This window comes from Ambystoma mexicanum, chromosome 1p, assembly GCF_040938575.1.
Source record: "Ambystoma mexicanum isolate Mex_15411 chromosome 1p, UKY_AmexF1_1, whole genome shotgun sequence".
Lineage (NCBI taxonomy): Eukaryota > Metazoa > Chordata > Amphibia > Caudata > Ambystomatidae > Ambystoma > Ambystoma mexicanum.
In genome coordinates, this window is record NC_090921.1 from 731,779,959 (window position 1) to 731,805,007 (window position 25,049).

At 46.6% G+C, this 25,049-nt stretch overlaps 1 protein-coding gene across 4 annotated transcripts in view; it reads right to left on the reverse strand.

Moving 5' to 3' along the window:
- The window catches only part of FLAD1 (flavin adenine dinucleotide synthetase 1), a 444,813-nt gene that overhangs the window by 190,132 nt on the left and 229,632 nt on the right, over positions 1–25,049 (reverse strand). For all 4 annotated transcript variants that reach the window (XM_069650211.1, XM_069650196.1, XM_069650209.1 and 1 more), the window contains exon 6: positions 2,845–3,034. In XM_069650211.1, coding sequence (XP_069506312.1) covers positions 2,845–3,034 — 190 coding nt within the window. The remainder of the gene's footprint in view (positions 1–2,844; positions 3,035–25,049) is intronic.

The window sequence follows — 25,049 nt, forward strand, 5'->3', positions numbered from 1 at the left end:
TACCTTGGGTGATTCAACCACCTTGCAGCAAGGGCTGGTCACTGTGCCCAGGAACCTTTTGCTTAATGTATTTATTTTGTTCACACTCCCTGCACCTCGCTGCCCACTTTCCCACCTTCCCTCCCTCTGTACCCTCACACAGGGTGCTCTGATAGGCTGGAGAAACCCTCACATGTCCGGAAGTGCCAGGGTATTGTTTATAAACCTCATTAGGTCAGCGCCCACGTGGGGGCTTACTTTTCTGCTTTTCTGTTCTGGGGTTCAACCACCTTGCAGTAAGTGCAGATCCCCATGCACGCTCCCTGCACCTCACTGACAGCCTTCCCTCCTCCCCATCCCTCCCTCCCTCCCCGCCCACAGGGTGCTCCGATAGGCCGGAGCAAACCTTGCATGCCCAGAAAGGCCAACTTGGACGTTCTTCCCACGGCAGCCTTGCCCTGGCAGCTGGCTAAGGACCAGAGGCAAAGGTCAGATCCCATCCCTGTTTAACCCTGTTCGTCAATGGACGCTGGACAGAACACCCGGCAGCTACGACTCCGGTAAGGTGGTATGAGTGGTGAGCATAGTCATTACTAGTGAAACCCTGCCACATTTACATTACTGCCATTCGCTCCTAGCACAATGTTGGCCTACGCTGTACACTCACCCATTAGGCGATGTGTTGAACTCTAAAGGATCCAGTGGGTAGGCAGAGCAGGGCACTTGGAAGTATAATGAAGTTCGCCTTGTTGCAAATCTTAGAACCACTACGAGACTAGCCAGGTTATTGCGCGTGGAGGAGTAGTGGAAGTGGTCCCTATCTCGCACAAACTTTGAGCGCAGGCAATGTATTGCACTTGGATGTATTTTGGGGGTGGGAAATGTATTGTACTTGGATGGATTTTGGGGGGTGGAGCAGTGCATTGCACTTGGATGGATTGTGGGGGTGGGCAGTGTATTGCACTTGGATGGATTCTGGGGGGTTGGCAATGCGTTGCACTTAGATGGATTTTGGTGGTGGCCGATCTGTTGAACCACATAATTAGAAAGTTTGCCATTGCTTCTGCTCTTACATGATTTATAAGTGTAGCCAAGGTTTTTGCTCTGCGAATATCTGCTAGGGTAGCCAACATGGTAGACTAGTGCAGTTGACCAGGGTGCTGCACTTAGTGGAGTCCATGAGGGTAACAAAGTAACAAAGGGATGGATTCTAGGGCTTGCAGAATGTGTTCCACTACAGACAACACAGATGTTGGCAGAATGCTACCTTTACAGTTAAGTGGAGTCTTGAATATAGCCACTTTATGATCGCTGCAAGCATGCAGAATATATGCAGAATATATCCACAATAATTTATAAAACCAAATGCTTTTGACTTTTGCTGAATGTGCCAATTTCTAGGTTTTCATTGGATTGTAAATAAATGCTTTCATCCTCTCGCACTCCATGCTTTTGGAACTAGCCAAAGGCGCATCCACACTCCCACACGCATCTGCTTTCACATACAACTTGAATGACACTTTGCATAACACGTCTGCCATAAGAACGTAGCAACCTTTCATGACAAAAATTCAAACTGTAGTTACTCACATTAACTGACTATCCTCTTACACATCCCCTCCATCTTATTTCGCAAGTGTACATCTCTCTGCCAATACACATGCCAATTAGTCATGGGTGGCTAGCAAGGACTTGACTAAGTCCTCATAATCTTTAATGTCCATTATGCACACATGCATATCAGCACCACCTAAATTTCTCATACTTCAGACCCTTTGTGGGCTATCAACCTAGTGCGCTGGGACCGTACCCATGGTGAAAGGCACTAGCTAAATGAGGAAATTAAATTATATGAAGAAAGATTAATACATTTTATACTCTAGCCAGGCATAAAAGTCACTTGTTTATGTTATTGCACAATATTTCTTAATTGCAGAGTGAATTGATCTGGAGGTATGTTAAGTGAAGCAGAACAGGTTTACAGACATAGGAAATTAATAAATGTTCTTTTAGTCGATGCAGGAGGTATCTAAAAGGCACAGGATATTTTCAGGGAAACAGCATATAGTCATGTAGAGTAGTCTCTTCAACAGCGTCAATCCCCAGGCTGTTGAACGGGGACATGCATAGCATTGGGATCATTTCCGTAAGGGGCCGGGTGGAATTCAATCTGCAAATGGGCTCATTGTCAATGTTTCAGCCACCCCTTTGCCAGTAACTCTTCCCTATTCAATAAAATACAGTTAATTATTCCTGCTAAACTTAATTTCTGGCACTTTTCCTGCACACTACTCTTTGACTGTCAGTCACCTAGCATGCCCCTCACTCTGTCATTGTACCCGCCCAACTGTCTCCCCATATTCTCCCAGCCTGTCCACATCATTAAACCTAATTTCCAATGCTGCTGGCAGTCATGGTCCCTGCATGCCATCACTGTCCATACTGGCCCTGAGCTACTATATACCTACCTTCCCTGCTCCTTCATATTTTCTAAATTTAGTCTACCACCAAATGACTAGACCTAGGCCTCAATGGAATTGTGAAGTTTCAGTACTTGTGTAATCTAAATTGAAATATCCTAGATACAGGATATGCACATGTGCACAGATGATTCTCATGGACATTACAGGACTGCATGCTTCCACGGTCACAGGATAAATCCAAAGCAAAAGGATATGACCACTGATGCCTGAGACAGCACATTTCCACAGAGCATACGTTTGAGCAAGTATATTTTGACAGACACAGGATGTTTCTAACATCTACCTCACCTGGCGTAGTACAATTGTGGAAGGCAGAGTGCCTGGAGGAAAGAATAGGTCACAAACACAGAGACAGAGCAGAATGGGTACAGAGTGCACATACCAGCAAAGGATTGACCCGCATGTACTCTGGCCATCCAGGATCCGTCAAGCACATGGGATTCAGTGAACAAGAGTAGGGATCTGTCCTTCTGGTACCCATCAGCACTGCCTCTAGTTGGGGGTGTTGGGCTTTCAGCTCTGACAGAGCCTGCTTTATGTTACCCTGGATGGTGATGACTTGCACCCTGTACCTGTTGAGAGAGATAACTGCACCATCAGACAGAACCATACAATATGCAAGAAAACTGATAACAAAATTGGATTATTATACTTTACACACCAGTCACTCTAATCTAGCTTCCAGTAAAATAGCTGATTTACTTTGTATTGTTTACTTTAATTACTTAAATGTCACATAAAACAACTAATATGTATTCAGTTGATTGTTCAAGATATGAGTAAGTAGTTTGACTAGCTTAAACGATCTAAGCATGCCACCAGTTATCCAACCATTGCGCAAGAGTTCACATCACATACAAAGAACTAAAACCATCAGACATAGGATCAGTCTGACTCCTAAAGTACTTCTAGAGCACAAGTGAGTTGGAATAGCAAGACTTATGTTAAGTTCTCCAATGGTGAAACCATGCATAAGTAAACACTATATATTGTACTGGCTATGAGAGGGAGACAACAGTGATATGAACCCCAATGAACAGGGATTTCTGAAATGCAGTCTATAGGTTGTGTTGCTGACTTTGGAACTGGTAGACATGGTTCTATTCACAAGATCGCTGAGACCACTCATGTTATAGCAAAGGCCCACCAGGCCTTACAGGTGTTATTCAACAGGAACTACTAAATACAGAGCTCCACTTCCACTCAGACGATCACAATCACCCAACACATGCCTTGAAAAAGTCCCAGGAAGGGTCTAACCCACGGGTGCACAACTTACGGCCCGTGGGCCAGTTGCGGCCCGCCATGCTGTTTTGTGTGGCCCGCCAGCAACAAAGACTTTCCTAATGGAGTGCGGCCCGCAAGCAGCATCAGCCGCCCTCCATTAGGAAAAGTCTTTGTTGGTCTTCCAGGCTGGATGAAAACACTGACCCTCATTGGCTCAGTGCACACGCACCACGTAGCTCCTACGAGTCACGAAGTGCGTGTGTGCTGCACCAATGGAGGGCCAGCACTACCGCTGGCGTGGTCAATAAGGCTTGATGCCGGAAGGCACTTTAGCCTTGCCAAGCCAGCCATAGTAGCAGAGACCTTGCCAGCCTTCCAGCTAGCCTGCCTTCCAGCACGTCCGGTAAGTACATATTGGGGGGTGGGGGGGCTGGCTGTATGTTTGTTTGATTGTGTGTATCGAGTCTGTCCTGCCTGTATGTTTGTATGTGTATGTTGTGATACGTTGGGGCCTGGGGGAGTGTTGGGTCTGCCTGAGTGTTTGTTTTTGTGTGAAAGTGCAGTGTATGTTGAGATGCGGGGATAGGTGGGGGGGGGTCGGGCCTGCCTGAGTGTTTGTTTTTGTGTGAAAGTGCAGTGTATCTTGTGATGCGGGGGTGGGAGGGGTGTCGGGTCTGCCTGAATGTTTGTTTTTGTGTGAAAGTGCAGTGTAGGATGAGATGCGGGGGTGTCCGGTCTGCCTGAGTGTTTGTTTTTGTGTGAAAGTGCAGAGTATGTTGTGATGCAGGGGTGGGGGGAGTGTCGGGTCTGCCTGAGTGTTTGTTTTTGTGTGAAAGTGCAGTGTATGTTGTGATGCGGGTTGGGGGGGTGGGTGTTGGGTCTGCCTGAGTATTTGGTTTTGTGTGAAAGTGCAGTGTATGCTGAGATGCGGGGTGGGGGTGTAGGGTCTGTATGGGTGCATGGTGTATTGGTGTGTGCTTGCGAGTTTGTATGCTGAGTTGGGGTTGGGGGGCTCGGGTTTGTATGGGTGCATGGTGTATGCTTGTGAGTTTGTGTGCTGGGGTGGGGGGTTCAGGTCTGTATGGGTGCATAGTGTATTGGTGTATGCTTGTGAGTTTGTCTGCTGAGTTGGGGGTGGGGGGTTCGGGTCTGTATGGAGGCATGGTGTATGCTTGTGAGTTTGTGTGCCGAGTTGGGGGGTGTGGGGGTTCGGCTCTGTATGGGTGCATGGTGTATTGGAGTATGCTTGTGAGTTTGTATGCTGAGTTAGGGGGCTCGGGTTTGTATGGGTGCATGGTGTATGCTTGTGCGTTTCTATGCTGAGTTGGGGGTGGGGGTTCGGGTCTGTATGGGTGCATGGTGTATGCTTGTTAGTCTGTATGCAGGGGTGGGGATGGGGAGGGGTTGGGGTCTGTATGGGTATGTATGCATGGTGCATGCTTGGTGGCATGGGGCATAGTGTTTGGTCAAGGGGTGGGAGCCATGGGGCATAGTGTTTGGTGGGGGCCATGGGGCATAGTGTTTGGTTGGGGGTAGGGGCCATGGGGCATAGTGTTTGGTTGGGGACGGGGGGCCATGGGGCATAGTGTTTGGTTGGGGGGTATGAGCCATGGGTCATATGGGTTGGTTGAGGGGTGGGAGCCATGGGGCATAGGGTTTGGTTGAGGGGTGGGAGTCATGGGGCATAGTGTTTGGTTGAGGGGTGGGGGTCATGGGGCATAGTGTTTGGTTGAGGGGTGGGGGCCATGGGGCATAGTGTTTGGTTATGGGGTGGGTGTCATGGGGCATTGTGTTTGGTTGAGTGGTGGGTGTCATGGGGCATAGTGTTTGGTTGAGGGGTGGGAGCCATGGGGCATAGGGTTTGGTTGGGGGGTGGGGGCCATTGGGCTTAGTGTTTGATTGGGGAGTGGGAGCCATGGGGCATAGTGCTTGGTTGGGGACGGGGGGCCATGCGGCATAGTGTTTGTTTGGGATGGGGGGCCATGGGGCACAGTGTTTGGTTGAGGGGTAGGAGCCATGGGGCATAGGGTTTGGTTGAGGGGTGGGGGCCATGGGGCATAGTGTTTGGTTGGGGGCCATGGGGCATAGTGTTTGGTTGAGGGGTGGGAGCCATGGGGCATAGTGTTTAGTTGGGGGCCATGGGGCATAGTGTTTTGTTGGGGGCCATGGGGCATAGTGTTTGGGTGGGGGTTGGGGGCCATGGGGCATAGCGTTTGGTTGAGGGGTTGGAGCCATGGGGCATAGTGTTTGGTTGAGGGGTGGGAGCCATGGGGCATAGTGTTTGGTTGAGGGGTGGGGGCTATGGGGCATAGTGTTTGGGTGGGGGACATGGGGCATAGTGTCACACTCCAAGAGTGAACACAATAATAAAGCTAAAACAGGCAGAGCTAGGAGATACTCAAACAGCAAAGTATAGCAGTCGAAAATAACGGAATGTCCAATCAAGGGTCAATGCTCCTGCCTACCTTTCTCAAAGGATCCACCCTGTCTCCACCACCAGGCCAACCAGATCCCCGTACACCAACATGCTCTCTGTGCCACTAGTAAAAAGAGTAAAAGCGGGTGGGTCCAGCTTCCCCTACCTCGCGCCCACCCTCTGGAATGCCCTACCTCCCACCATCCGTGGCGAGGACTCCCTCACCACCTTCCGCAAAACACTGAAAACTACCCTCTTCACATAAGGACCGACACATCAGCACAAATACTTATCATTTAGGTTTGTAATTTACGCCCAAATGCAATATTTGTAACAACAGTATGATTTCCTGTACTACTCATAATGTGTCAACAATCGCTATCATATGTACCATGTAACTAAGTTATTGCAAGTAACAGCGCCTCAATGCCCCTGGGCTGCTTGCGCGCGATATAAATTTAAATAAATAAATAAATAAAATATATATAATTTAATTAAACGGACAATATGCAATAACTAAACAGAAATAAATGATAACAATGGAAAATGTGTAGTACAAAATGTAAGTTTGAAATACAAATAAAAATCGTTACACCTCAAAAACGTATTCTTTTCCCATGTGTTTAATAAAAACTGGGGGTTGAAAAAGCCTCCTGCCACGCCACGCCCCGCTGCGCCTACAGCCCCACCCACTTTTACTTTTCGGCCCTCTATAGCCATCAGGTAAGGTACTTTCGGCCCCTTTGTCAAAATCAGTTGTGCACCCCTGGTCTAAACACATGCCGCTGAACGGTGTAATAAAATCACCACAATACTATGAGACTAGACTCCTCTGAAAATTCTTTCAAAGTCGGATAACAATATCCAGGCAAATCTTCACTGACCCAGCGCCAGTGTGACCCAGGCAGTGGTCAAAATGGTTGGGATCTGTGCTCCTCTACGTTTTTGTATTATGTTTTACTGTTCCTATACTTTTATTTGAAAAAGAAACCGTTCCGGAATGGTTTTGCTTTAAAATAAAAGTGGGGAGGCCACCAGGGGGCGCAGGCAACATGGCAGCTTGATTCCACAGCTCCTAGAGTAGCCCAGGGAAAACAGCAGAGCCATCCCGAAAATGTCTGCCAGACCCCAGCAGACCACGAGATTCGGGCGTCTGAACCCATAAGGAACCCACCGGTCCTTAGTTGGAGCTCGGAGGCCACTCCGGGCCCGAGATATGCCGTCCCGTTTGACGAGGGCTCCTCTCCCCCTCCTGGGCGGCTTGCCTGCGTTGGCAGTGGAGACGCGGCGGGGCCTGGCCTCGGCTCGAGGAGGGAGGAGCCCTGCCCCTCGCCGGGCCTGTTCAAGCGACACGGGCTGACCAGGAGCCCCCACGGACCACGCACTGCTTTGCGGACCATAGCGGAGAGCTGCCGCGGGGACTCTGAAGCACCGGCCCGGGCCGACGCGGGAGCACGCCCGGGCCCCTTGAAACGCCGTTAGCGGTCGGCATCCTGCGGTGCCCCGCTCCGCCACAGGTGAGCCCCCCCGTGACCCCGCCTGAAGTGGAGGGGCCCCCTAACCCCCCGTTGGAATTGAAGTTAAGGGGGTCCCAGCCCCTCACCAACCAGCAACACTCGAGCGGGCATTGATCCCCCCAGCTGGGCCCTATGCCACGGGAGCGTGCCCGGGGGCCCCTGCCCCCCTCCTCTGCTCCCCACGCCACTGGACTGCCCTCCCTGGCACCTCGGGGGACGTCGGATTGGCCCCAGAGTGTCCTGCATTCCTCGGGTCCCGCGCTGGGCCCACCACACACGCCACAGCGACTGCTGGGACCCCGGGGGGACTTCCATCTCCTCCCCCATCGGTTGAGGCCCACCACTGGAGCATCTCTGGGTCCAAAAGACAGAGCGCAGCCACCCACCAGATGGCACTGCCCCATCCTACTACAGGGGGCAGGTTCAGGGGATATAAAGGACAATAGGGCTCCTGTCAAGGCAGAGATCCCTGCCATTTGCATCTGGGGGACCCCTCGGAAATCCATGGCGGAGTCTCCGTAGAAGCCCTTAATTAACACTGTGAAACCAATCTAAGCCCTAGACACCATTGGTGAAGACCCATAGAACATCGAAGGGATTGCGAACAGCAATAGGACCACAAGGCGGTTCTAAGGGAGGTGCTGATCCCATCCCCCCCCCCAGGGGTATACATAGAGGTTGCTCAACTGTATCTTGGGGGAAATAGCCTGCTGCAGAAGCAGAAAAATAGACCTTGGTGGAGAGGACAAACCACGACACACCCAGGGACGCCAGGTTCGATTGGGGTGCACAGCGCCACATGAGTTGGAAGGAAACTCTAGCCCAGTACCAATTCACGCCAGCTCACCCAGACATGGAGACCAACCCTTCCCCTACCCCAACCACTCCGGACCTGCATGGCATCCAGGGCAGTATCCAAACAATTCTGGATGAAAAAAGAGGAATGCGGTCAGACATGGGGGCTAAACTGGCCGACCTCACCACGAAGGTCTCAACATTAGAGGACCGAATCGAGGGGGTTGAAAACAACCAGGTCTCCACCGACCTCCTCAAGGCACAAACAGAGGCCAGATTTAAGGAGATGCAGCGCTGCGAGGAGGACCTCCGCTTGAGGGTCGATGATATGGAAAATCGTGAGAGGAGAAATAACTTACGGATCTTCGGCCTGGTGGAAGCGGAGGGAGAGACGCAGGAAGGACTCAAAGGAAAGGTACAGGACATCATTCGGATCGTCCTTGGAATTGATTCGGGGGAAATGGTCCTGATTGATAGGACCCATCGAGCGGGCGGGGGAGGTAGAGGCCCGCGCTCTGTACTTGCGAGGTTCCACTACTACAGGGACAAAGCCAAGATCCTGGAAAGGGCAAAGACCTTAAAGGACATTCAATATGGGAACTCAAGAGTGACAATCTTTCAGGACCTGTCAGCACTCACACTTCAGATGAGGAAAAAATGCGGGTCCATCACCAGATGGCTGCAGGGCAAGGGGGTCCGCTACCGATGGGGACACCCGTTCCATTTAGCTTTCGAGTGGCAGGGCGAGAGGTACCAACTTGTAACGGAGGAAGACATTCTGAGAGCCACTGAGGACCTGGTGGGAGCCCCAAGTACATCACATGATCGAGGTGGCGGTGGGGGAGACCGTGGCCGTGACCCACGGGGACCTGACTTGGCTCAGGGGAAGCTCAAGGTTAAGGGTGCACGGAAATTTCGGAAAACTCAACACCCCCCCACAGACCGCGAGGGGGCCATATAAGTGCACCCAGAATATTATGAAAAGCACCACTGTAACCTAGCTGTTCTTGCGGTTGCCCTGAGGTCCTGGTGATCGTGAGGGTGTTGGGGGGGGAATTGAAATTAAGGGGGTTTCACATGTTGCCACGGTTGGCCAACGGTTTTGTTTGGCGAGGGGGAAGCGTGGAGTCACAGGAGGGGAAACGTTAAATTGAGGGTGTCACACGTGTTGCCACGGTTGGCCAATGCTTTTGTTTGATGAGGGGGGAAGAGGGGAAAGCGTAAAGTCACAGGATGAGAAACGACAGGAGCACTGTGGTTTGGAGTTCACAAGTCTCACCCCCAGGTTCAGTGGACACCTTGGGGCTAACAGAAAAACGCGGCCCCGGCCGGGGGCCCAAAATGAGGGGGTTGAACCACTGTGTGGTGCCTGGGGGGATGTGGAGGGTGGGTGCAGTGGCGTAACAGGGGCCCCCGCAGCCCCCGCGGTGCGGGGGGACCCAGGGGCTGCGGGAGCCCCCACGCCATCGTCACTGAGAGGGGCCGCCTCTCCCAGTCCCAGCACAGCAATATCACTGTGTTCTCTCAGTCAGAGCAGCCCTCAGCGGCACCATATAACCCAGAGAGACTACGGTCTGGCCCTCTGTCTCTGGGTCTATGGTGCCGTTGGGGTGCTGCACTGACTGTCTGCACTGCAGTGGACCCGGCGCCTGGGATGCAGTGGTCACACGTGAAGTTACTGTCGCTCGGCAGGCACACTAACTTGCCTTGCAGATTTGCTGAGCTGAGCCTGCGCGTGGGCTGCATCATGCTGCAAAGCGCATGCGCAGCTGGCAAGCTAGCCCTGCCTCCGCATGAGCCGAACGGCCCGCACCCTGACACACTACGCATTTGTAGTGAGACACTGGATTATAGTGTGTGTTGCCGGCCCGGGTGGTAATCCATTGTAATTCGGCAGGCAGGATCTACTGAGGCTTCAGTTCGAAAGGTCGGAACTCGGGACTTCACTAACGTCGACTCGTCGTCAACTAAGGTAAGTTATTTTTTTATTTTAACTTAGCAGCAGGGGCAGCCTTACTATGATGGTGCATGTGTGACTCTATTGGCCGGGCTAGGATAGGGAGGGGTCCTCGCAAGCACCGTCCACGTTTCTCTGCCACAGCACAAGTCACAACAGCACATTCCGACATGCAGTGTTTTGCTGAGGCCTATGACCTGTCTGAAATGGGGTTTATTTTACATTTCCTTCGATGTTGTTCCAAATCCATAGGCCTAATGTGGAATTTCACGGGGTCGTCCTTTTAATCTTGCGTGATTTTAAATAACGCTCCACGGTTAACAGAGCATGCCAGAGCCGCTCATTTTAATTCATCCGTCTGAAAACTCAACTGATTTTACGCCTTTAATGCTGTACATTATTCGGTCTGTGCGCTTCTGAATGTGTGCAATTATCAATAGCTGCTTGAGAAATATTACCTCCCGTAACTAAATGCCATTAGAATATGAAACCAGAAAACCATCAAAAATAAAAAAGAAAGTGCAGGTCCTGCGGAGAAAAGTACCTTGGCAACACCTATTCGAAGGAGATGCATTAACACTATTCATTATTCCTCACGCATTATCTAAATTCGATCCGAGATTATCCTTTTTTTTTAAATCACCATTACCATGCATCCGCCTATGTTTACGTGATTATATAGCAAATGACGTGTGGTTGTCAAATAGGAGACCCGCAACAATATTCACGGACTTCATGGCTATGGTTGGCAAAGGTAAGGATGTATAGCCTCATTTTAAATTAACATTTTCAATAGTGCTTTAAAATTGCAGGGATCAGTAAAAAAACGCGGGTATACATTTTCGGTGCATTTTCGATGATCAAAGCCATTTTGTTTAAGCTTCCTCTGATGGGATAAGAGTGGGAAATACGCTCTTTGGGTTTCCTCAAGCAACAGCATGTATATCCCATCTATTTTGGTTAATGTGGAGAGGCTTGAATGCCTACGGAATTCTCACTGCCTTTGATAATCCATCAGGAATCCCTGTAAGGATGGGCGCAATATTGGCGCCATATTCCCACATGAAGGCCGTCGTTACTGATTGCACGCAGTGACCGAGGAGTATTTTCTGACCGAGGCAGTTAAAAAGGGACAGGGAGCTACAAATAGCACATAGTCTCATGCATTTTTCCACACCACCCAGAAAATACCTCATATGCGCTTGAGCAGGCGGTGGAGACAAACGTGGTCACAAAGGCAGTCTGCGTCGTGCTATTGAGAGGGTCATTTGAAATTAGCCTGTTACAGGTGCCATGCAAAAGCTATTCCTACGAGTGGTAGTAAATTAAGATCTGTACATTGAGTTAAGGGACAACCATGTCTACTATACATGTGTAACGTAAGCCTGTTGGAAATGGTGCTTTTTATTGGTTGAGAGTGTAAAATATTATGGGCCTGCTGTCCTGCCCTGATTCACAAAAACGTTTTACAGGGGGAAACGCCACCCCCAAAAAAACGTTTTGCAAATCATTGCAAAGGACATGCCGCACGCACTTAATCAGTTGTGTTAATTATGTTTGTAGGCCAGACACTTCACCACTGCACTTTATAACTTGATGAAAAATGACAAACAACTAAAGGTGAAATGTTTTATTTCGGTTCTGCAAGTCCCAGGGAAAACATTTGTATTGGTTCTTGAAGTTTAAAACATGTAAACCATTTAAAGTTTTAAAAACCACTATGGGGGGACGGAGTCCACCCACTTTATTCAGGGGGTGGACTCAGTCCCCCCAGCTATTGAATGTCCTCTTTGAATTCATGAATTAAATCCGATCTTAGGGATCACACCACAGTTGTCAGGTTTGTAGGCCAGACACTTCACCACTGCACTATATAACCTGATGAAAAATGACAAAGAAATAAAGATGAAATGTTTCATTTCGGTACTGCAAGTCCCAGGGAAAACATTTGTATTGGTTCTTGAAGTTTAAAACATTCACACCTTTTAAAATTTTCAAAAACACTATTCGAAGAAAATATCCCCTCTTAACTTTTGTGTGTTTGTTGATTTTATGAAAGACAAATGCCATTTGTCCTGTTTAATTTGGGTGGTTATGCAAAGCCAATTTAATGAAATGTGCATATTTCACCTTGATATGCTAATTTCTGGTGACATCACCTCCTATTGCATTTGTTGATGAGTCCCCCACTTTAATTTTTAGGTCTTCACTTGATACACATGTGAATGGGTTCGTTGCTAGAAAACAAGATGTTCTTTGTTTTTTACCTTATATGACGTACATGGTAAGGTGGGGTGTGTGGACAGTAGAGGTTGATGAAGCAGAGCTACGTGTAGCAGAGGGTAGGTATACCGACAAAGCCAAGCGCAGAGAAGAGCAGGCACGCGCTAAAGTTCAAAAGACAATCATGTAATCATGGGACAGCTAGTTTTGCGCATGTGACGTGTTTCTTCATTTATTTACCGGCCTGATTCCTCTGGTGGGGTTGACTACTAGAACATCTAGTCTGGGTCTGCAGTTTAGAACCGGCTGACGAGGTGCACCGGAAAGGCACCTCTTGGCCTGATAGAAAGACAGCGAGAGAGAAAGGGAAACCGAGAGAGAGTGGGTGGGGGAGAGAGAGCGAGGGAGGGAAAGAGAGAGAGTGAGAAGGAGAAAAACGGGGAGAGGGAGAAGTGCAGGAGAAGAGGGCGTGGGGACACAGGGGGTGAGGGGAAGGTGGATCAAAGGCTGCTAGAAGATAGTAGTTTCGTTAAAATGGGTGCTCTTCCCACATATGTCACAACTGATGGGACCCTACCTGAAAAGTGCATTTCAGGTTTTTGGTGCACACTAAACACAAATGTAAATTAATTGATTAATAAGCCTATTATAGTTAGTGGTGGCCGCTTGCAAAGTGTTCTAGGTATTTCAGTATGTGTCAGTCGGTGCATGTCACGGAGGAGCCAGCCCTCATAAGCAGCCATTGACAGGGCACAAGATGAGGTGGTTGGGCTGGATTGATTATATTCATAGCTGATAGTAAATCTATCACGGCGCACGCCTTAACCATGGGCCGTCATGCTTTGGAGACTACCTGAGTGTGCTATCCTACATGTTGTCTGCTGGGTGCGGCCTGGCATGGGCCATACCGTCACGGCCTCAGGCGTGTTTTGTATGGGCCATGCACGGGCGCAGACGCACCACCATCATAGTACAGGGCAGCCTCCTGTGCGATAAGGTGGAGAGGTTTTGCGCACGCATCCTTCGTATAGGAGCCCTTTATTTTGGTGGTATTCTCTTCTTAGCACCCGCTGCAGGGAATAGGCAGGTTAGGGCTGTCAGCCTCGGTGTGAGGGATTGAGCCTCGGGCTAGACTCACAGAGCCTAATGGGGGAACACGGTTTGCTTAGGAGAAAAAAGGGAACAGTCTTTCAACATTGTTGTTTTGTCTACAAAGCAACAGCCTAGCTGTAGCATGAGAACCACTAAGGGACAGCGCAGACTGAAAAGTTATCAGTTGTGTGCAAATCCCTTATGTCTCAAAGCACGGCGAGGGATCCGGCGAGGGAGGGGGGATATGAAAGGAAAGTGGGAGCAGCGAAGAAGGAAGTGTGAAGTCTGAGAAAGGAACTCTAGATAAGCCCCATTTTTGCTGGAGGGTAACCTGGGTATTTTAAGATAAAAGTACCAATGACAACATTCCACCCGGGTGTCCACATTGCTACAGAGATTCTAAGAACTGTGGTATTGAAGTACCATCCACACTAAGTCAGTGTCCATCCTGGCTCATATAAAGAAGCTCCTAGATCATGTTTCACTCCTGGGCCGCTACATTTTGCGGCCTGATGTAGAACAACATTTTGTACGGTACCTCATTCCCACTGACAGGTATACATTTTGAATTTTAGAGTTGAATAATCATGTGCCATTTGGCTGAAATATATTTGATGTGTGCCACTCACTCTCATAATTGGGTATCTTGTGTGGGTGCATGTCACTTTGGGCCCAGAATACCAGGTTAAACTGAGATAAATGAATCCATTGCACTCTCCGCTGGCCTGAAACGTGACACACAAAAGGCTGCTGCAATTTGACTAACATTTTTAAAGTCTTGACACATCCTCTCTTTTCTGTTATCACCTTACAGTGACTCGAGGGCATTTCCAGGTAGCCTGAAACCAGGCCCAGAAATTAGCCCATGTTTTCTTATTTCTTGTAAGGAGCCCATTCTCAAAACTGCTTTGCTTCTCTTGCTGCGGCGGCTCTTGTCCTTTTTCCCTCTTGCAACTATGCTGTGGCTGCTTGAGAAAACGGGCTCAGGGCTGCATTATCAGCTATTGCGCCGATCAAGCTGCATTAAGGGATGGCAGATTCCACATAATGTGTATTAGCTAAAGTGAGACATCCCACACTTCTGACACGATTGCATTCATGATGTGTATTTCCATATGCACAGCCATCAGTTTCTCTAAAATCCATAAACCACTCAATAAAACTCAATCTCATTAACCAAATGTTCAATCTGAGACAGAGAGGGGGAAAAACTAGTACTAACAAAAATAATAATGTAAGCCAGCGCCCACAGCCATCAATCCTGGAAGCATTTTTACATTTCATCACAGCCCACAAGTTCATAGCTCACCCAATACAAAAATCAATCACAATTCCTGATTTACTTCAAACGGGTCTAGCCTATCGAAAGGCACAACAATCAGGACATTTGGTGAAGCCAATGCTCGTTTTAACAGGACTTCCGTGAAGAACAAGCACTCTGCTTATTAATCAAGTAGCTTAAGGAGCACTAAGTTAAATATGTTTTTATTACAACAGCAGCACATGTACAGTTCCAAATAAACCTTTAACTCACAGATAACTTGTTTGAAATAACCCATGTCAGGCACTTAGAGCACACAGTTTCATGTTACTGCTTGATAAAACTAGCTCACACAGACACTAGAAGGATGTGTTTGGAGGGGGGGAGAGGCAGGAAGTGGGTGCGAATAGCCATAGTCATTATGGCCAGGTACAGTGAATGGGTGGGTAAATAAACAAACACCTACCTGCTTTGTGTCCCTCATATCTCACCTCCCACCTATGCATTAAAATGCAATCGTTTTGGCTTGTAGATGTCCCTTTGGCACCACCGAGTTGTGAAAAATAAAAATAGGTGCTCACATTTACATCACTTATTACTGCCGTACACATGGATATTTGCAAAGCGAATTGGCCAGGTTGTGTAAATGAAGAGGACCTTTTTTTTATAAAGTCCACAGAACAAAAAAAGGTTATCCTTTACATTTGCAAAACAAGGCTTATTGGCTTTACCAATGCTTGCTATATATATATGGGGTACTGAAGTGAATTCCCAATGCTTCCATGATGGCCCGATTGGCAAGCTTTGCATTTGCCCTGCAGCCTTATTACGTATGTAATCATTTTTTATTTCTGACCACAACAATCGTACACGCTCCATTCATTAATCAGTCAGATCACATCTGCATGCCCATGAAGACCTACTCGGACTAAACACTTTAATTCTGACAAGATTAAAAAGTTGCTTCAACAGGCGTGATTAGCTCACAGCCATCCCACCCCAGCAGTCCCTGACCGTGTATACTAACTCCACAGTAAATATCTCCATCGCATAAGCATTTTATTAGCTTACCAATGCTAGTCTGTGATGTCTAATTTGTTAGTATGAAAGCAGTGTGCTATTAATGCATTGTGCTGCTTGCACATTTTTTTCACAAAATGCCTGTGTGAAACAATGTGTAGTATACAGCAGTTTATTTACAGTAGTTTTTCATCTATGTCTCTACAGCCTTCAAGGTACATCGCCAGGCAGCGAGGACACTTGTGTTGAACAAGAGAATTGTGACTGACTCTGCGACCAACATCTTGCAGAAAGTATATTTCAAGGTAAGTCCAACTGTCATAAATGTAAAGAGGAAGGTGTTTTATATTGTCTAATCTGTGGCTAATGTCCCTCTCCTTGCATCCCCCCATTCTCTACTCCCTCCCACTTCTCTTGCTTCTTTTGCACTACTATTTTTCACTGCTCTTCTCATTTAGCCTGTAACGTGGAAAACATTTTGTTCATGCACTGGCTTAGCGGGGGGCCCACAGACACTCCCAGTGCAATGCTTTTGCAGTGGTCACTATATATATCAGTGACAGTAAAATGAAACACCAGGAAATAAAGAGCCACATTTATTCCATTCATACTTTGACACAGGTAAAATAACTGTTTCATGTTTATTTTTCTATTGCACGTTTAATATTGCTGGTGATTAATACTGCATGGTCTCTTCATTTTGAATGTTGGCAACTTGGCATGTATTATATGCATGAATAATTTCAAATATTTTTCCTTACTTAGGCCAACAAATATCCAGAATAGAGGAGGTAGCTTACAAGGGATACCACAAGCACCATTTAAATTAACTACAATCATTTACAAATTCATAAAGTAAGAAAATGAGTAAACCAAGGAAGTATTTAAGTGGTGCTCAGAAGCGACGTAAAGCTAGTGATGAAACTCCTAAGAGCAAACAGCCAAAAATTAAATCTTTATTTAAGCCTAGAAGCAGTGTTCATGCATTATCTTGTGCAGAGCAACAATCACAGATGCCACTGCCAGCAGAACAACCATCCTGCTGTGGTCTAAACTTAGCTGCTTTGCCTCCAGTACTTACTGCTTATTTGCCTGCAGTTGAAGTGCCAGTAGAACAACCAACCTGCTCTGGCCAAACCATAGCTACTTTGCTGCCAGTAAATACTGCTATATTGCCTACAGTTCAAGTGCCATCAGACCAACCATTCTGCTCTGACCAAAACTTAGCTGCTTTGCCTTCTGTAGATACTGCTTCATTTCCTGCTGCTGAAGTTCCAACATCCTGCTCGGGCCAAATGTTAGCTGCGTTGCCTCCAGTGATTACTGCTAATTTGCCTACGGTTGAAGTGCCAGTAGAACAACCAACCTGTTCTGGCCAGTTGTTAGCTGCTTTGCCTTTTGTAAATACTGCTTCATTTCTTGTTGTTGAAGTGGCAACAGAGCAGCCATCCTGCTCTGGCCACGATTTGCCTGCTTTGCCTTCTGTAAACACAACTATGTCAGTGAGGTTCATAGATCCATTAACTGTTGATGAATATGGAGGGACTGAGACAGTGACTGTAATGGAATCTGACATTGACGTTGAAATCATTCAATTGACTCTCCCAGATGTATTCCCTACAGATAGAGCAAACATTCCCAATAACTTTGACCATAATACTGCTTTAAATTCCCTGCAAACTAACAGGACCCTTCCCAAGAGATTTAAAGAAGAGGTCTTTTTCAAATGAGTACTATTACATATTAACAAAGGCAGGGAAAAAGGTACCCCGAAATTGGCTATGCTACTCAGTTCAATTGGATTGCGCATATTGTGAGCCCTGTTGGCTGTTTTGGTGACAGAAGACTTTCTTCCCAACAACAATCATGGGCTGTCGGAATAAAAGACTGGCAAGGAATTTCTAGGAAAATTAAAGAGCATGAAATGACACAATCCCATTTAGGGGCTTGTGTTGTTTATGACATGTGGAAAAATGATAACACAGTTGACACAAAATTGCAATCTGAATTCCGAGAACAGGTTAACTTTTGGACTAAAATTCTGAGAAGAATTATTGATGTCACCCTCACATTGGCTACATGTAATTTAGCTTTCAGAGGACACAGGGAAAACATAGGAGAGATCGATAGTGGTAATTTTTTGTCAACCATAGAGCTGTTAAGCAAGTATGACCCAGTTCTTAATGAACTAATTGAAAAAGTCACAAGAATAAAATATCTAAGCCCAAAAATACAAAATGAACTAATTGAATTGCTTTGACATAAAGTACAAAATGAAATAGTCGCTGAAATTAAAGATGCACAATTTTACTCCATCATGGATACGACACAGGACATTAAAAAACAAGACCAGCTAAGTCAGGTTTCAGGTACATTACAGTCATCCATGATGAGAATGAAAAACCAATTGAGGTGAAAATCAATGAATGTTTTTTTGGTTTTCACACTATAAAAGACCAAAGTGCAGAAGGCCTTACAGTAGAAATTCTAAAAATTATTGAAAATAAAGGATTGTCAATCGAAAAATGTAGAGGCCAAGGATATGATGGGGCTAGCACTATGAGTGGGATATACTCAGGTGTCCAAACTAGGATACACTCTAGAGAGCCGAATGCTGTCTATGTACACTGTGCTGCGCATAATTTAAATTTAGTATTAAATGATGCCTGCATGAATATTTCCGAAATTAGAACATTTTATGATGTTGTGCAGCGAGTTTATACATTCTTCAGTGACAGCATCAAACAGTGGGAACTTCTTACCAATTTAAGGGAAGTAGCTTCATCTTCAAATCCCACATTGAAAAAACTGTGTCCAACACGCTGGGCATCAAGACATGATGCTCTTCATGCGCTACGTTTTTGCTTTCTGGATGTCATGAAAGCACTGGCTAAAAATTCTGCTGTCTAAAAAAGGAGATGAACATACCGAAGCTACTGGGCTTAAGAAATGCATGGAGACATTTGAGTTTGTTGTTATGGTTGTAGTACAAAGCAAAGTTTTAGAAAATGTGAACATAGTTTCAAAACTGCTACAATCTAAGAATGTGGACCTTTTGCAAGCAGTTGGTATGTTGAAGAGCACAACTACAACTTTTGTAAGTCTTAGAGGACATTTTGACGATATTAAAAACACTGCCTGTTCTCTTGCAACTGCTTGGGGAATTGAACCAAAATTTACTGAAAAAAGAATCCGGCACATAAAAAAACATTTTGACGAATTGTGCGAAGACAAACGATTATCCAACCCTGAAGATAATTTTAGGGTATCAGTATTTTACACCAATATTGATATCATTCTAACACAGTTACAAAAAAGATTTTCAGGCATAGATACCATTGTTCAAAGATTGAATTTCATGACTCCATCTGAAATTCTAAAAGCAAATGATGATTTGTTTTTTAAATTGGCAGAATCCCTTGCAGCTCAATACAAGGATGACCTATCCTCAAAACTTCCCATTGCAACTTCTAAAATTCAGGACTGCATTGAAAGGGCAAATCAAAAACATGTCAGGGGGAACAATGAAAGATTTGGCAGATCTTTTATTTTCGAAAAATAGTGGAATACTGCTTAGTGTTTTGGACGTTGCAACAGCTATTAAACTTTTCCTAACCATTCCAGTAACTGTTGCTACTGCGGAACAATCTTTTTCTAAGCTAAAATTAATAAAAAAGTATCTTAGAAGTTCCATGACACAGGAGAGACTCACAGGACTGTCCATTTTGAGTATAGAGAGCTCAAGAGCAAGGAAAGTAGATGTTAAAGAGCTAACAGAGGAGTTTGCACAAAGAAAGGCAAGCACACAAACTGTATTCCAACACGGTACCGGAGTTTCGAAAAAAGGTGCCAGCAACCTTTAAATTCTAATCCAAGGTGTTTTTCAAAATCACAGATCAACAAAACCTCTCCTTCTTGATTGCAAGTGGGGTAAACTGTCTAATAAAATGCATCTTTTATCTAGTCATAAAAAACATGGTCCGGAATGCATGGATACCTGGAGAAAAAACAATGTTAAGAAAACCACAAACCTAAGTAGTGGAAAAGTTAAACAAAACAGTATTTTTCAAACTTGCAAAGCTTAAAGTGTGCTTGACTAACAACATGAAAGTGCATAACTAATGACGGTATGACGACAGTGCTTGACTAACGGTACAAAAAGCGTATTTTGCCCTAATACTCTACAACTTTAATTTACCAGAAAATCAGTCATCAATTTGTAGTTCAGTATGAGAACAAAGCAGTAATTGGTGTAGTCCATTTTGTCAACCAGTCAACAGTCAAATGTGCCAGCAAGCATCCAAAAGTCTGAAGTCCATGTTGCCAGCCAAGACATTATCAGTCCAGTGTACCAGCCAAGCAGTCATAATTTCTTCCAGCCAGTCAGTCATCAGTCTACATTTGCCAGACGAGCAGTCATCTGTCAGGTTTGCCAGCTAAGCAGCCACAAGTCTGTATTACAGTGGGACAACAGAGTAGTAATTTGTGTAATACAGTTTGTCTGCCAATCAAGCAGTCAACAGTCAAGCTTTCCAGCCAAGCAGTCAAAAGTCAAGCTTGCCAGCCAAGCCGCCATTAGTCTGTAGTCCAGTGTGACAGCAAAGCAGTAATTGGTGTAGTCCAGTTTGTCTTCGTCAAGCAGTCAACAGTCAGGTTTTCCAGTCAAGCAGTCAACAGTAAAGTTTGCCATCCAAGCAGTCATGAGTGTGCAGTCCAGTTTGCCAGCCAGGCAGTCACCAAGCTCTAGTGCAGTGTGCCAGCAAAGCAGTCATAATTTCTTTCAGTCAGTCAGTCATCAGTCTACATTTGCCAGATGAGCAATCATCTGTCAGGTTTGCCAGCTAAGTAGCCACAAATCTGTAGTACAGTGTGACAGCAAAGCAGTAATTGATGTAGTCCAGTTTGTCTGCCAATCAAGCAGTCAACAGTCAAGCTTTCCAGCCAAGAAGTCAACAGTCAAGTTTGCCAGCCAAGCAGCCACGAGTCTGTAGTACAGTGTGACAACAAAGCAGTAATTGGTGTATTCCAGTTTGTCTGCCAATCAAGCAGTCCACAGACAAGCTTTCCAGCCAAGCAGTCAACAATCAAGTTTGCCAGCCCAGCAGTCAACAGTAATGTTTGCCAGTGAAGCAGCCACAAGTCTGTAGTCCAGTGTGATAGCAAAGCAGTCATTGGTTTAGTCCAGTTTGTCTGCCAGCCAAGCAGTCAACAGTCAAGTTTTCTAGCCAAGCAGTCAACAGTCCAGTTTGCAAGCCAAGCTGTCACCAGGCTCTAGTTCAGTGTGTCAGCCAAGCGTTCATCAGTGACAGTCAAGTTTACCAGCCAAGCAGCCAGTCTCAGTCCAGTGTGACAGCCAAGTGTTTCATAGATATAAGGTATTCATTATTTGTAATGTTCCTTTTTTCTCTGAAAATGTCTTTTACAAGTGATGTTGAAATTACTTTAATAAGCAGTTTTGTTTCAAGCAACCGTTCACTTAGCATTTTTAACAATGAAGTAGGGCCTCGGATTATGTGTTAGGAAAAAAATCTAAAGGCAGTTCATATACAGATACATTACTACTTTCTAATTATTGGGTAGTTTGCTAGATGGTTAAATGTATGATGTGTATGTTGCTGGCAAGGCACTTTATTTCATTCTTGATTTTTTCCTCAAATTATAGTTCTGGACTCCAGGTACAAGGATCTGTCACTGTGACACTTTTAATTGATGGGACTTCATTCACTAAATCGATGGGCTGTCACACTGTCTAGCTGGTGAGACCATTTTGCTCTTTCTTCATCCTGCTCAATTGCCTTTTTTGTTTCCCCACTGATGTTAATACACTGTCTATTGACATGCACACATGCCTTTTCTTTGTATTTGTATGTGAATATACATATGTCATTAAGATTGTTTTATTTTTGGATACCTGCAATTCCAAATTTCCATTACTTGATTTGGGATAATGACTATATTGTGTTACTGACAAGCAGAAACATATATTTGATAATATTTGACTTCCATCACTATACTCTGATTTGGGGTTTGTCATCTTTATCACTTCTTTATATATATTTGCTTAGTTCGTATGTGTCGTAGGATAATATATGTTTTGCATTATATACTGACTGTGCTATGTATTAAATACAATACATTGTACATTAATTGGTAGCAATGTTTACGAAATAAGAGAGAACATTGTACTTGAGTGCAGATGCTCGTCAAGGTATGAGTGGGACGAATGGCTCGTAAATATACGAGTGGAGCAAATGTGTATGGGCGGAGCATATGGTGGTGGGCGTGGTCTAAAGTGGTGGGCGGGGCATACCTATTTTGGGGCAGAGCTTAGGGGGCCCCCATTGGGAGGACTCGCAGGGGGGCCCCCACATTTTGTGTTACGCCACTGGGTGGGTGGGGGGCTCCACGGAGACCCCGAAGGTAACTGAGACTAGGGGACAATCTGGAGACAAGGACGGGAGGAAAAGTTTGGTTTACAGGGATATTCCCGGGGCCAGGGTGGCAACCCTGGTGGTTCGTCGACTAACTCCGGCACGAGTTGGATTAAGGAGACGAACGCCTTGTTAGATGGGAAAGGGGGGAGTGTTGGGGGGGGAGGGTGAGGGGAGAGTGTAAAAGTTAAGGGGAACAACACGTCATGGGACAGGGGGCTACGGGAAGACATGGACCCGGAAGACCACACAGACATCTTAACGGGCACGGGCAACGACGACCATGATTGAAGGTCGAGTTGGTACGCTCAACGTAAAGGGTCTGAACTCACAAAATAAACGCTCCCTCACAAGAAATATGTTTCGCAAAGCAGAAACTGCTTGTCCTCTTCCTGCAAGAAACACACTATAGGAGGGGAGCGGAGTCGGCGATCAAGGGGAAGGAAATAGGCAGGAATTTTTGGGCCTCACATAAGTCTTCCAAAAAAGAGGGGGTGGGCATTCTCTTGGGCAAATCAATGCATCTTACAGAAGTAGAGACGAAAAGGGGCTTCGGGGGCAGATTTCTTGGCATAAAGGGGTTTTCCCAGGGGCGGCAAATTACCTTGGCCACCATATATGTGCCCAACACTGGTCAGGCCAGGTTCATCCACAAGATCCTTCAGGTTATGGACGAATGGGCAGAGTGGGCAATGATCCTCGACAGAGACTTTAATCTCATCACGGACCCCCGCTTGGACTGGTGGTCGGCTAAGGGGATAGGGACAAAAGAGCCCAGAAAGGAAAACTTTGCACTGAAGGACCTCCTGCAGGAATATTATTGGGTTGACGTACGGCGGAAGTGTCACCAGGCACCCAGTTGGTATACATTTTTCTCTCCTCCACACCAAACGTATACTAGAATTGACCTATTACTAGTGTCAGAGGAGGGAGGAGGGGTGATAGGCGGCCCATCGGTGGAGTCCGTCACCTGGTCAGACCACGATCTATTGGTCATGGAACGGCGACTACAGGAAATAACGAAGTCATATAGATGGCGTTGCAATGACACCCTCTTGAGAGATCAGGTATTCAAAGAATTTCTCCGGAAGGAGATCGAAGCCTATTTCACAACAAACGACACAGGGGAAATGTCGATGGTCACGATCTGGGAGGCAGCCAAGGCCACATTCAGGGGCCTCCTCATAACTGAAGGCTCCAGGAGAAAGAGGGAAAGGGCTTTGATCGAATCCAAGCTGTGGGGAGAATTGCAAGCCCTGAGGACACAGCTCACCAAAGATAACATAGATCGGGTGACCCTCCTGGGGGAAATGAGAGAAAAGAGGCAAGCCCTCCATACAGTCTTAATTGGTGAAGTGGTTAAAAAACTGACATATACCAAGCAGAGATATTACGAAAAGGGAGACAGAGTTGGGCGGACAGGCGGGTGGAGGGTATCAGAGAGGGGGGAGGAAATATCCAAACCAAGACTGAGCAAATAATACAGTCTTTTGCAGGGTTTTACCAAAAATTATACACCAAACAGGAGGACGGGTCCCCAGACGAGCTTCGGAAATATTTAGAAGATCATCCTCTTCCCCGGCTCACTGAATTAGAGAGGGAGGTCCTGGAGGGGGACATAACGGAGGAGGAGGTGGAGCAGGCTATCAAGCGGTTGAAAGTAGGTAAGGCCCCAGGGGGGGGGGGAGGAACAGATATACCGCTGACTTCTTCAAACAATTCCAAGCGGTTTTGATACAGCCATTGACTAAGCTCTTTAATCAGATTAGAAATCCGTAGACCATCCCGCCAACGTTTCTACAGGCCCTGATCACGGTCATACCAAAGCCGGCAAGGACCCTACAGACTGTGGATCATATAGACCCATTTCACTTTTAAACGTGGATGCAAAAATATTTACTAGAATCCTAGCCACACGTCTGGAGCGGTACCTTCCCCGACTGGTTCACTCAGATCAGGTGGGTTTCATACTCAATAGGCAGGGCGCAGATAGTATGCGCAAAACCCTACACATACTGGGCTCGAGGGAGTTTAGGAAGGAGGGCGCTGTTCTCCTGTCTTTGGATGCGGAGAAGGCGTTCGACCGGGTGAGCTGGTCCTTCATGAGAGGGGTCATGTCGTCTCTGGGGATGGGGCCGAGATGGCGGGGGTGGCTCTCTGCCATTTACTCCAACCCCTCAGCAAGGGTGGTGGTCAATGGCGGGGAATCAGTGGTGTTTCCACTGGAGAGAGGTACCAGACAGGGGTGTCCTCTATCTCCTCTCATCTATGCATTGTTGATGGAACCCTGGGCCATAGCGATTAGGGGGAACGAGAAGATTGAAGGCATCAAGATGGGTGATATGCACTGTAAGGTGAGCCTCTTTACACACGATGTCCTGCTCTACCTCTCTGACCCTTCCCAGTCGGTTCCTGAACTTCTGAACAGTCTAGAACAATATGGGACCCTCGTGGGTTACAAGGTTAACCTGGGGAAGTCGATTGCATTCGTGGCAGGGGACCTCAATGAAAAGGATAGACAGTATGTGGCGGATCTTCCGTTTTGCAGCCGGGAGGAGGGCTTTTGTCACCTGGGGATCCATATACCACCTGATTTAAAGAACCTTTTTACAGCCAACTACCCGCCCCTGTGGTCCGCAATCAAGCGG